The 10,947-nt window shown below is 54.3% G+C and overlaps 2 protein-coding genes across 2 annotated transcripts; both read left to right on the plus strand.

The window, feature by feature from the left end:
- On the plus strand, positions 1-4,488 carry LOC149862290 (nucleoplasmin-like). Its single transcript, XM_090053906.1, has 6 exons — positions 1-74; positions 2,110-2,192; positions 2,556-2,675; positions 3,043-3,136; positions 3,726-3,835; positions 4,408-4,488. Exons 1-6 carry the CDS (start codon positions 8-10, stop codon positions 4,486-4,488), a joined length of 555 nt encoding a protein of 184 aa, XP_089910032.1. The 5' UTR covers positions 1-7.
- A 203-nt stretch (positions 4,489-4,691) lies between these two features.
- On the plus strand, positions 4,692-9,744 carry GOT1L1 (glutamic-oxaloacetic transaminase 1 like 1). Its single transcript, XM_090053907.1, has 9 exons — positions 4,692-4,938; positions 5,541-5,722; positions 6,763-6,886; positions 7,570-7,682; positions 7,798-7,890; positions 8,005-8,155; positions 8,627-8,792; positions 9,185-9,327; positions 9,500-9,744. Exons 1-9 carry the CDS (start codon positions 4,827-4,829, stop codon positions 9,742-9,744), a joined length of 1,329 nt encoding a protein of 442 aa, XP_089910033.1. The 5' UTR covers positions 4,692-4,826.
- Positions 9,745-10,947: the final 1,203 nt, after the last annotated feature.

Here is a 10,947-nt window from a genome sequence, read left to right on the forward strand (position 1 = left end):
GAGCACCATGACTTCGCCTCTCCCGTTTCCCAGCTTGCTGTCTGATGAGGAAAAACCTGTGGTTGTCTTGTGGGGTAAGGATCCTTCATCATGGGCAGCTGGCAAGGGGGAGAAAAGTGGCTTTTATCCCCTTGAGGGCAGCATGTGCAATCCTGATGCCAGAAGTTAGCAAAGTTTTCCCTTTTGAAAGGTCCTGAGCAGCATACAATATTGGCCCAGTACCTCTCACTGGCCATGCATATGTGGGGCTGAACTCAGGCATATGAGTCCCCCTGTGAGCTTGGCTCCAGACCCTTTGGCAGCTCTGCCCATAGCTGCTATGTAGCAGTATTTGAAGCTTTCTTCCTAGATAAGACCAGTGCCTCCAGCCCCACTCCAGCTCTTCAAATCCAGACTTAAATCATCCATGTTTTCTTTGGCTCAGGAACAATGAAATGAAGGAAGCAAAGCAACAGAGCCACCGAGTTGTGTTAATGCCGCTGGTAGAAACTTTTTTGTTGGAGAATGCCATTTGGATGAAGCCAAACTGTTTTTTGGGAACAGCTGTTTATTTTCTTTAAAAAATGGTTTTGAGAAAACCATGGGACACTTGTTTTAACAAGCCAGTGTTTTCAGGATGGAAAGCACTGCTTTATATGGTTTCAGAATTGAATGTGCTTTAAAATATCAGAAATAGGAAAGTAGCTGGAACGGAAACATATGTTTGTTTAGGTTTTGTTTTTGTTTTTTTAATTTATCAGAAAAATGCCTTTTGATTGTAAAAAAGCATACCTTTTTTTTCCCCCCCATGGAATCTCATTTCACAGAAAGCTTCAAAATTTTGGCTTTTCCCTGATTAAGGATAGGACATTCCTGAAGTCTTGAAACTTTTCATTGGTTGTAAAATCCACTTTCTGAGCAGCTCTTTACTCAGATATAAAATGACCCTTATAATATTAACTATAAGATGACCCATCCCCACAATAATTAGATTTTATCTATGGGGAATTTATAAGTGTGTTATACTTCTCCAGGTAGAGAAGCTAATTATTGGAGGTTTGCCTTGAATTTGTTTCCCTCCCACTGCTATAGAAGAGAAAATAAAGCAGATTTGAAAACAATAACCTTGAAATTAAATGTAGCCATAGTAATCTGCATATAATGCCCATATACTTGGTTCATCCAGAATTCATACATTACCTTTTTATGGAACCGTTACAAGTTTTTAGCACAGGTACTTCGTATGCATACTTTAAAGCAGCGCTTGGATATATATCTGTATCTATATATCTTGTTCATGGCCAAATCTGTTCCAAATTCAGTCGGGCAAAGCACAATAATCGAGCTCCAAAATTTGACTGAGCAGAGCTCAGTTGTCAAGCCTGTGCAGCTCTGCCACTGGGCAAGTATCCTCCCCCCAGGCCGATCAGTCTGGGGGTTTTAGATACTCCCCAAATCCAGGCAGGCATCCAACATGCAAGCCTTGGAGCCGGAGGCGTTGGGGTTCAGATGTCCCTTGTCTTGCTTGATAGTGCATGAATTTATTTTTGTGGTAAGAGTCTGGGAGGTAGGATGCTTGCCTGTGGTAGTGCTGCACAGACTTGAACAACTGAACTCTGCTCAGTTGATAGGATTTGGAACCGATTTGGCTAATTTGGCTAGAAACGTGGAATTTAAAAAAAATAATCTTGTGGTAGGTTGTTATCAGCATGTTTGCCCAATGTGGGTCCTGCGTTTTATAGTCAAGTTAGTGTTGGGTGCATTTAACCAACTTCATAGTTGGTTTCCATTACTGAGCACTTGTTGTATTTTGGCAGCAGTTTGATGATAGCTGGTGTATTTAATGAGGTTTCCTTGTAAGTGCGTGTAAGATGAGGGGCTTTCCCACCCATGCTGATGGGAGAAAAACCCTTGTCTTGTATTCAACTAAGTGTGGTATCAAGGTTTAGCTTGGCAATTTTTTGTATCAAGATGTCTTTGGGCTAGAACTGCCTGTGGGAATGAGAAGTTTAAGCATTCCCAATACACAAACTTGCAAAAAAACTGGCTTTGCACAAGGCTTTCCTCTATACATGGCATGGGTTTGCTTAGGGAAAAAACATCCCCATGTGCTCAGCTGTGTTTCTCTAGGCTGCGAGCTGAATGCCAGCACCAGGAAGTATATCGTGAAGGAAGAGGATGACTTCTTGGAGCACCTGGTCTCACTGAAAACAGTAAGATGCAGGGTTTTCTGGGGAGCCCTGCTGATGGGTAGGGGTATATCTAGGCTCTGACCAGAGGCAGGATTTGTTCTTCCCACTGCCCACACAGAAACCCCCCCACAGCACTGCTGCTCTGGGATCCTCCCCCTGCTTTGATATTGCCTACCAGTGCTCAGGGTCTGCATCAGACGCTGCATGGGTATAGACTGGTTTGGCAGAAGGGAATTTCCCCAATGCCCTGGTGCTTCCACGCAGCCTTTTGCAAGCTGATTGCTGGTAGCAGGGGCCTGGCTCTTCTCCGGGGCACTGGCTCGCCGCATGAGATTTGGTCCTTTGCCAGCACAGCCCAGTGCTGATGACGTGCTTATTCCACAGATCTGTCTCGGGGCAGAGGCCAAGGACGAGCTTAACGTGGTGGCTGTAGCAGCAAAAAACACCTATGGTGACAACACGCCGATGCCCATCGCATCGCTGAAGCTTTCCGTTCTCCCCATGGTAACACAGAGTGGCATACAGACATTAAGTTAACACAGCCTCCTTCGCCACCATCCCTGCCCACTGGGAAGGTGGAAGGGGGCAACTGCAACATGCTTGTGTGCCCCTGGGACCTGCAGGGGAGCTGCGTCCCCATTGTCTGGATAACAGCCTATTGCCCATTGCATGGCACAGAGGTCACTGCCTAATACAGCCTGCCAGGGGGGCGGTGCAGACAGCGGGTGATGCAGTCATACGGCCCTGCTGCCTTTGCTGTAGCTTGCCTGTGTGCTGAGTTGTTCTTGAAGCAGCTTCTTTCCCCGGGGTGTGTTACCAGAATGTTGTTTTGTTCCCAGTGGCTCCATGTAGCATCCCTGCCTTGTTTCAGGCCACTCTGGACGGCTTTGAATTTACCCCTCCTGTGGATTTTGTGTTAAAATCTGGAACGGGGCCAGTCTATCTCCACGGACAACATGTCATTTGTAAGTAAGACTCTGATCCTTGCCATCGGCCGCTGTGACAACACTGCGCCAGCGGTGGGTGCGTTACCAAGGGGTTAATCGCACAACTAGGAGCCAGAAGCTCTCTGATACTGCTTTACTATGTGGCTTTAAGCAAGTCCCATTGTCTCTGCCCATGGCTGCTGAGTTGGCGATATGAACCTTGAGGGTGCTATGGAGGTGCAGCGGTCTATGCAGAACTTTATCTCCTCCTCTTCCTCCCCTTTCCTTTGCTGCTGCATTCCTAGGTTAGAGGGGTCATCTGCTCCAGGCCTGGTTGCAGCCAGGTTGCAACCCCACCAGCCATGAGGAAGAGGATGTTTTCCTGGTGCACGATCCTTTGCACATGTCTTTGGGAATGTGGGTGGTGTTCTCTGGACTGCATGCATCTCAGTCAACACCCCTCCTTTCCCCCTTGCAGTATCTCCTATGTGCACCATTGGTAACCCTCTGCATCTTGCCAACATCCTGGTGATACTTACTTACCCGTGCAAAGCCCCTGCCAGCTACTTGGTGTCCATGAGCAGTAGCTCCTATTGACTGTCACTTTGCAATTCTCATGTCTTTCCAGTGAAAGATTATGAAGAATATGTTGCAACTTGTGAGGGACTGGAGAAAGAGGAAGAAGAGACAGAAGCAGAGGTGGAGGAGAAGGAGAAGAGTGTAGCGGAAGAAGAGGGGGTAATTAATTTTAGCGTTAGCTGTCTTGTGCCAGGATGTCTGTTTTGTTAGTGGGAAGCACTCTCAGTGCACACAGGAGATCATTGGTCACACTTGGTGCCTGTCCCACTAGCCTCCCTGGCTTGCACTCTCTGCTGGACTGGTGTCCCTCGTGGGTCCTGGCTGGTGTGTTTTGAAGTCCAGCTCTGAAGGAGGTACAACATCAGCGTGTTGTCGCCATAGGTGTTTTTCTGAAGTGACAAATAACTTTAGTTTCCAAAGGGCCTGATCCACAGGAGGTGCACTGTGCACTCGACCCGTTCTGTAACCCAGGTCTCTAAAATACAGCATCTTAGGGAGTCTGCCCCCCCCCACATAGGCCTCATGGCTCCATTGGTCTGGATAAAGCTGGACTATGGGGTGGGACCTTATCCAGTGGCCTCTGCACCTTTGGCAAAGGGTGATGCAGCTGGAGACTTGGCATCCTTGTCCTTTCCCAGCCTGGAGCTGCCTTCTGTGCCATGGTCCAGAGCCAGGTCAGACTAAATACTCCTTGTTTTCCCTTCAGACAGCATCCTGCTGAATCTGTCTAGCTCTCAGCGACAAGGTCTGCGGCCGGCGAGACTGTTACTGGGAAGTTCGGAAGCTGCGCTGTGCTGCTCCGAGATGATTAAACGCTGCTGTGTGTTGTCCTCTCTCCCTGCAGCCTCTTCATTTATCACCCGTGACCTCCCTCATTCCCTGGCTGGGTGTCTCCTGCCAAGCTCCCTGGCTGCGCTCGACCCGCTTGCCCAGCAAGCCTTCCTGTTCGGGCAGGGCTCTGGCACATGGCACCTGCAGACCCCCACCCAGCAAGCTCGTCCGGCTGTTCCCGGGGCAGCTGCTGCCGGGACAACCGGTGTTCCAGCGCCCAGCGCGGGCCCAGCGGCAGTTGCAGCGCTGGACTGGGTGCCCGCGGGGCTGGAGACGTGACGAGCAAAGCCTGTCCTGCCTGCTCTCGCCCAGCTGGGGCATGGCTGCTCTGTCCCTCTTCCTCGATGTCCCGCTCGCCAGGGAAGCCCATGAGCTCCTCTGTGCCTACATGGAGGACCCCTTTCCTGACAAGGTGTATCTGGACAGCCGGGGTAGGGACTCCGCTCGATCCCTGTTGAGGGTCGAGTGCTGCTTTGGTGCAGGGTGGCGGGGCACAAGGCAATACGTAGGACTGTGACCCCAGGGCTCTCGTGGACGGGGCAGCACAGAGGACAGGAGGCAGTTGAATGTCCCAGGGAGTGAACTGGGAGTGGGGTTAGGGGGCAAGGGCAGTGCTGTCAAGCTAGGGGTGAGGGAGGCTGTTGGTGCTGAATGGCAGAGTTGCAGGCACCGAAAGGAGAATACTCCTTGCAAATGGGTCCTTTGCAGAAGGGGGGCTAGAGCATCATCCTTGGGCAAAGCAAAGGGCACCTGTCCCCAGTGCCTTCCACCCAACAGTATTCCCGCCACGTGCAACTAAGGAAAAGGGTTGAAAACTGGAACAAGTAGTGCCAGGGCAAACCTTGCAGCAGCTCTGGGCAAGGACATGGAAGAAGGGTTGGGGCGGGAGTCAGGGTGCAGCACAGTGGCGATGAGCCTTGCTCCCCTGCACCGGGGGTGTTTGCTTTGCTGGGGCTGGTGGGGTGATGCTGGAAGGTGGCAGCAGCATGCTCCTGCACCACCGTGGGGCTGGGCCTACCCTCTCTCTTTTCAGGCTGTCGGATAGATACAGGTGAAGCTTGGGTTTGCCCTACAGTGCTGCGTGCCCTGCAGCTGGTGGCCGGGGACCCCACACGAGACTATGAGGGCCTCCCGGTGTGTGGGGTCCCCGAGTTCACCAGGGCAGCCACAGAGCTGGCGATCGGTCGGGAGAGCCAGGCGATCCTCGAGAACAGGGTATGGATCCCGCAGCCTGTCGGTGCTCCTCTGAGAGCGTTCTTCAGATCTCTGCTGCTCTATCGCTGATGCCACTTGGCAACTAGGGCTGAGCCCTGCAGAAAGGATGGCAGGGATGTGCGTTCAATACAAAGCCCCTAGCCCAACTGCAGGCAAGCCAGGGGCTGTTGTAACTCAGGACATCACCCCCATCCATGTGCGCTTTGCAGCTCTGCACTCCTGGAGCAATAATCCAAGCACATCCCCGCTAGCACAACATGTGTTCCCCTCTCTCCCAATGCACAGGGTTGGGACTGGTGTTTGTATTTACAATGCAGGACTCATCAGCTCCAGGGAAGTGGGCAGGACTAGAAAGCAGAGGATTTGGCCTTGGAAATCCTCAGGTGTCTGAGAGACCTCTTGATACTGGCAGCATCTTGACCTGCAGGCTTTCCTTCCGCACTAGGAGAGAAGTGGGGGCTGAGAGTACCAGCATCAGCCAGGGACACATGCACATTGTTCCAGCTGGAAAATAGCAGCCCGGGCAGAGCTTTGATTAAAAAACAAAACAAAAGAAAGAAAAACCTAAAGGGAACAACTATGTTTTTGAAGCCCTTTTTCTGTGTTCTGCTGCCTGCCATGTTTCGGAAGGGGCAGTGGGGTGAGAGACACGATAAAAGCAGATGCTACTGTTGATATCCCTGGCCTGGGCAGGGGGTTTTCTTCTAGTCTCACTTCCTGGTGCAGGCTTTACCTGGTAGCAACACAGAAGCAATGCTCCATATGCCTCTTGGTGGAGTGGGAGTTGGTCTGGGGCTGTTGGCTCATGGAGGGGGGGTAGTTTGGATGGGTAGACAAAGAAGCATCCTGCCAACCTCCTGGTCCTACCCAGCACTGCATGCTGCTAGGGTTTGTCATGGCAGCTCTTCTTTGGAGGCTGTTTCCAGCAGCGTGCCTTCTGGCAGGCAGGCCAGGCTCGAGTCGGAAGGAGCTGCAGCAGCCCTGCCTCTGTGCGGGGGGAGCTTGGGAAAGTGACTCCCTTTCGTCTCTGTGTGAGTCAGGCTGGTGGTGTCCAGACAGTGGGAGTGACTGGAGCTCTCCGGATTGGAGCTGAATTCCTGCGGCGCTGGCACTGTCAGCACAGCCTGGGCCCAGCCAGGGTTTATATCGCTGCGCACCAGCTGGGTGAGTGAAGTGCCGGAGCAGCCGGCCTGGGCGACAGACAGCAAGGCAGTTGCTGCAGGGTGGCAGGAGCCTAAGTGGAAAGTGCAAGGCTGCAGCACAGCTGGGTGATTGAGGCAGGTGCTGCTGCCAAGGCCAGGCTCGGTCCATGGTGCAAGCACCTTCCCGCTGCCTGGGGCTTTTGAGGGGCCAGAATAATGCCCTGAACCCTGAACTCCCCAGTGAGCCAGGGGCAGCTGGGAAGGGAGGTGAGTGGGGGCATGCTGACTTCTTGCCACCCTCTCAAATGATCCACAAGAAGGTCTAGTCCTGGGGGCAGGGGATGCTTTTAGAGAGTTTGGTAGCTGGGATCACCGACTTCCCCTGCACAGGCTTCCCTGCAGAAGGTTTGGAGGCAGCTGGCAGTTGCTCTTCTATGCCTAGCTCATGGAGCTTGGAGTGGAGACTCGTTTGATGCTGACAGCTCTTTACACAGCACCAGTATTAGAAAGAGCTCGCATGGGCACAGATGGGTCTCAGGCAGCTTTGTTCGCTGCAGGGACGGGGGCATGCAGAGCCCTGCTGCCTACGCACTGCCGTTCTGCCTGGTTTGTGACATCTTCTACAGCGCAGAACATGGCAAGCCCCTGGATAGAGCCCGCAGACTGATTAAAGACTTACGAATGCCATGATTTGTGTCCCTGCAGACTTTTTCCAGGGGATATTCCAGGATGCTGGCTTTGTGGATATCTGTCCCTACCTGTACTGGGATTCGGAGAGGCTGGATGTGGCTCTGGAGGACTTCCTGGAGGTGCTGGAGGTAGGGATAAGTTGTGTGGGGCGCCTCCTGGACCTAACCCGTGTCTGGGTGCATCCTACAGGGACTGAATGAGCGCCTGCTCATGCTGCCCACTGAGCTCCCTTCTGGCTTTCAGAGCTCACCAGAAGGCTCCATCATTTTGCTGCATGCTCCTGAGGGAACCGGCCTGAGCCCGCGGCAGTGGGAAGAAGTCGGCCGAGTCATGGAGGCGAGTCTGAGAGCAGAGCAACGCCGCTATTCTCCAACTCTTGCTGCCACCTGCCCTGTCCCTGACACAGACAGATCCTCACTGCATGTCCCCTCCCCACCCCTGCATCCACAGAGGAAGCATCTCTTCCCTTTCTTCGACATCCCTGGGCAGGGTCTGGCCTCCGGAGACCTGGACCAGGATGCCTGGGCTTTGCGGCACTTTGTGGCCAGAGGGTTTGAGCTCTTCTGTGCTCAGTCTTTCGCCAGAATCTTTGGCTTATACGGTGCGTCCCGGGGCCCACGGAGGGAGGAAAGGGGCTGGCCATGACTTCCCAAAGAGGGCAGGGAAATGGGGCATTACCTCCCTGCCAGATGTGAGGCAGCTGCTGAAAATGCTTCTGGCAAGGGCTCAGGGACATGAGGCCCCCACAGCTTCTCCTCCCCTGCAGAGCAATGCTTGCAGGGCTGCCTGTGAGAGTGCAGCCATCCCAGTGCTCCTCTGGCACGGTGTGGGGCCCGAGCGTGGACGCTAGGTGTCACTGCGAGCAGGGGAATGGGTGACGCAGGAGCAGAAGGGAGGCATGCTTGTGGTGCAGTCTCGGGGCAGTGGGGTCTGCAGGCTGGGGCTGGGCTGGTGGCATCTGGCAGAGAGGGAGGAGGCAGGAAGAAGCTGGCCTGGGACAGGCCCGGCGCTGCCTATCCTATGCACGGGGGACACGCATCAGGTGTGCCACGTTGCCCTGATCCCTTGGCAGATGAGCCCGTGGGGAACCTGATCGTGGTGGCGAGGGACAACGTGACACTGACCCGTGTCCGGTCCCAGCTGGAGAAGGTGGCGGCAGCACTGTGGGCCAGCCCCACCTGCTTCAGTGCCCGCGTCATTGCCACTGTGCTCAACAACCCTGCCCTGCGCAGCAAGTGGTAAGGGAGGGGCGGGGGATGGTCCCTGCAGGGTGGCAGGATGGACCCTGAGTTGATATCTGAAGCAGACGGAGGCTGCTGGAGACTCCAGGTTACAGCCCTGTGTTTCCAGGGTCTCTTCAGGCCTGGAGCATCCTAGGGTGCTTTGCAAACCGCAAGCTGCACGATACAGCCAGCTCTGGGGTGGGGGATCCTGGAGAAAATCTTCCCTGCCTGAAAGCACCATGCAATTTTTGCTGCCCACTCAAAGCACCCAGGGCCTGCCCCTCCAGTGCAAGCCTCATGCACGTTGCCTGCCTAGACTCGCAGAGTCAATGTGGGCTCAGGAAAGGCCCCCACTACAGGTCTTCCCCCCCCCGTGAGCTCCCTGTTCCCCATCTCCGGTCCCGCAGGAAGCAGAGTCTCCGGGCCATGGCGGAGAAGATCATGTTGGTCCGGGCCAAGCTGAAGGAGAAGCTGCGGATCCTGGGCACCCCAGGCTCCTGGGAGCACATCACCACCCAGTTGGGTACACACAGCTTCCTGGGGCTGCTTCGTAAGTGCCTAGCCAGGGGCGTCCACTCCCAGGGCCAGGGACCTGGGGACTCCTGGTTCCCAGCATGTTCTCACAAGGCCATACCTCCTTGCCTGCCTGCTCTTGGCCACACTCTGCTACGCTTGGCAGGAGGCTTCAGTGCAGTCCCACAGTGGTGTCCATTTCCCAGCAGCTGTCCAGGTGGCTTATCTCGTGAAGCTCAAGCACGTCTACCTTCACACAGATGGCCAGGTCAGCATGTGCAGCATCAACTCCTGCAACATGGATTACGTTGCCCAGAGCATCCATGAAGCAGTGGTGGCCACGATGCTGGGACTCAGCCAGCACCCAGACCACCATGCAAGGGACAGTGAGTGGGCCAGCAGCTTTGCTCTGCCCAGCATGGCCTGTTCTCCCCACCCCACTGACCTTCAATAAAACGGTGAGTTCGACCTCCAGGAGCCTAGTGTTTGCCTCTGCTCTGCCCCCAAAGCAGCTACGGGGAGCGACCCCCACCACCCTGGGCAAGTGGAAGAAGGATGCCACCAGAATAACAGCTCTGGAGCTGGTTGGTGCTTTTGCAAAGCCAAGGGGAATGGGGAAGGGACTTAGGCAGGGTCCTGTGGGCACAGTGGCAGTGGGACAGGTGTGTGGCTGCAGCAAAGGGCTGACCAACATCAGGGCCTTTGTTGCTTGCAGATCAGCTCTGCCCACTAGGCCTGTGCCTCAGGCATGAGCTCCCTACATCTGCTCCAGTCCCACTGCAGAGGAGGGTCTGGGATGCCTGGTGCAGGGGGTGAGCAGCAACGAGAGTAGTGCAGTGGAAGGGCTTTTCAGGCGATGGGCAAGGATGGAGAAGCTCTTGCTCAGGTAGCGATTACTGCCGGATCGGATTGTTCTCTGTCGAACATTTCCAGCAGGGCAGCGGTGCTGCCGGCAGCAGAGGGACTCATGTCTAGGTACAACTGCAGGACACAGTGCAGCCTTTGCAACACATGTCTCTGCAGGACTCCCTCCAGGTAGTTGCACAGCGCTGGTTCTCACCCCCCACCTTGGACCAGGCCAGGGGACCAGGACTGAGGTCTGGGGTTTTCTCCCACGTGCAAATATTTTGCAGCAGACATTTGCAACACTTCTGGCCTTTTGGGGCATCCCTGTGACAGCCTGGAGAAAAACTCCTGCTGCTAGTGTGCTTTCTGGAGGCACTCTTTGTAGGGCTGAGGTTAGAGCACAGACTCCCTCCGTGCAGCTTAAGGCTGCTGCTAACTCCAAAGCACCAGGGAGGTTAAACTCAAAACCATTGTAGAGCTCTCCTCCAGCTCAGGCTCATTAACCCCTTCTGTCAGGGGAGCAAAGACTCGTGCTCCTTAGTGTGGGGGTTATCTTTCTGCTCTTGTTGCCTGTGGCTCCAGTCTCTGGGAGCTGTCCAGCCTGTCCTTGTCAGCACTACGCTTGTGGAGCCGAAGTATCCCACCAGGTGCTAGTACTCCCCGAGTGGGGTTGTAGGGGTGAGCTATAACCCTCCCTCCCTCCTAAGAGTCTCCTTTGAAGCTGATTACACAGTACTGCCTTTGATTTTTAATGTCTTCTGTTAAAGGCAATCCCAAGGCAACAGGCTGCTTTGGCCAGAAGCCAGCTGAG

The sequence above is a fragment of the Crocodylus siamensis genome, chromosome 6 (genome assembly GCF_052110815.1).
Source record: "Crocodylus siamensis isolate JL-2025a chromosome 6, ASM5211081v1, whole genome shotgun sequence".
NCBI classification, from domain to species: Eukaryota; Metazoa; Chordata; order Crocodylia; family Crocodylidae; genus Crocodylus; species Crocodylus siamensis.

What these genes read in the sequence shown, in the direction of transcription:
- LOC149862290 (XM_090053906.1), top strand. Translation starts at nt 8, where the DNA reads ATGACTTCGCCTCTCCCGTTTCCCAGCTTGCTGTCTGATGAGGAAAAA. An exon ending in AGCTTTCCGTTCTCCCCATG is followed by an intron (nt 2,676 to 3,042) that starts GTAACACAGAGT and finishes GCCTTGTTTCAG; the next exon opens with GCCACTCTGGACGGCTTTGA. An exon ending in CCACGGACAACATGTCATTT is followed by an intron (nt 3,137 to 3,725) that starts GTAAGTAAGACT and finishes ATGTCTTTCCAG; the next exon opens with TGAAAGATTATGAAGAATAT.
- GOT1L1 (XM_090053907.1), top strand. Translation starts at nt 4,827, where the DNA reads ATGGCTGCTCTGTCCCTCTTCCTCGATGTCCCGCTCGCCAGGGAAGCC. An exon ending in AGGCGATCCTCGAGAACAGG is followed by an intron (nt 5,723 to 6,762) that starts GTATGGATCCCG and finishes TGTGTGAGTCAG; the next exon opens with GCTGGTGGTGTCCAGACAGT. An exon ending in CAGCTTCCTGGGGCTGCTTC is followed by an intron (nt 9,328 to 9,499) that starts GTAAGTGCCTAG and finishes ATTTCCCAGCAG; the next exon opens with CTGTCCAGGTGGCTTATCTC.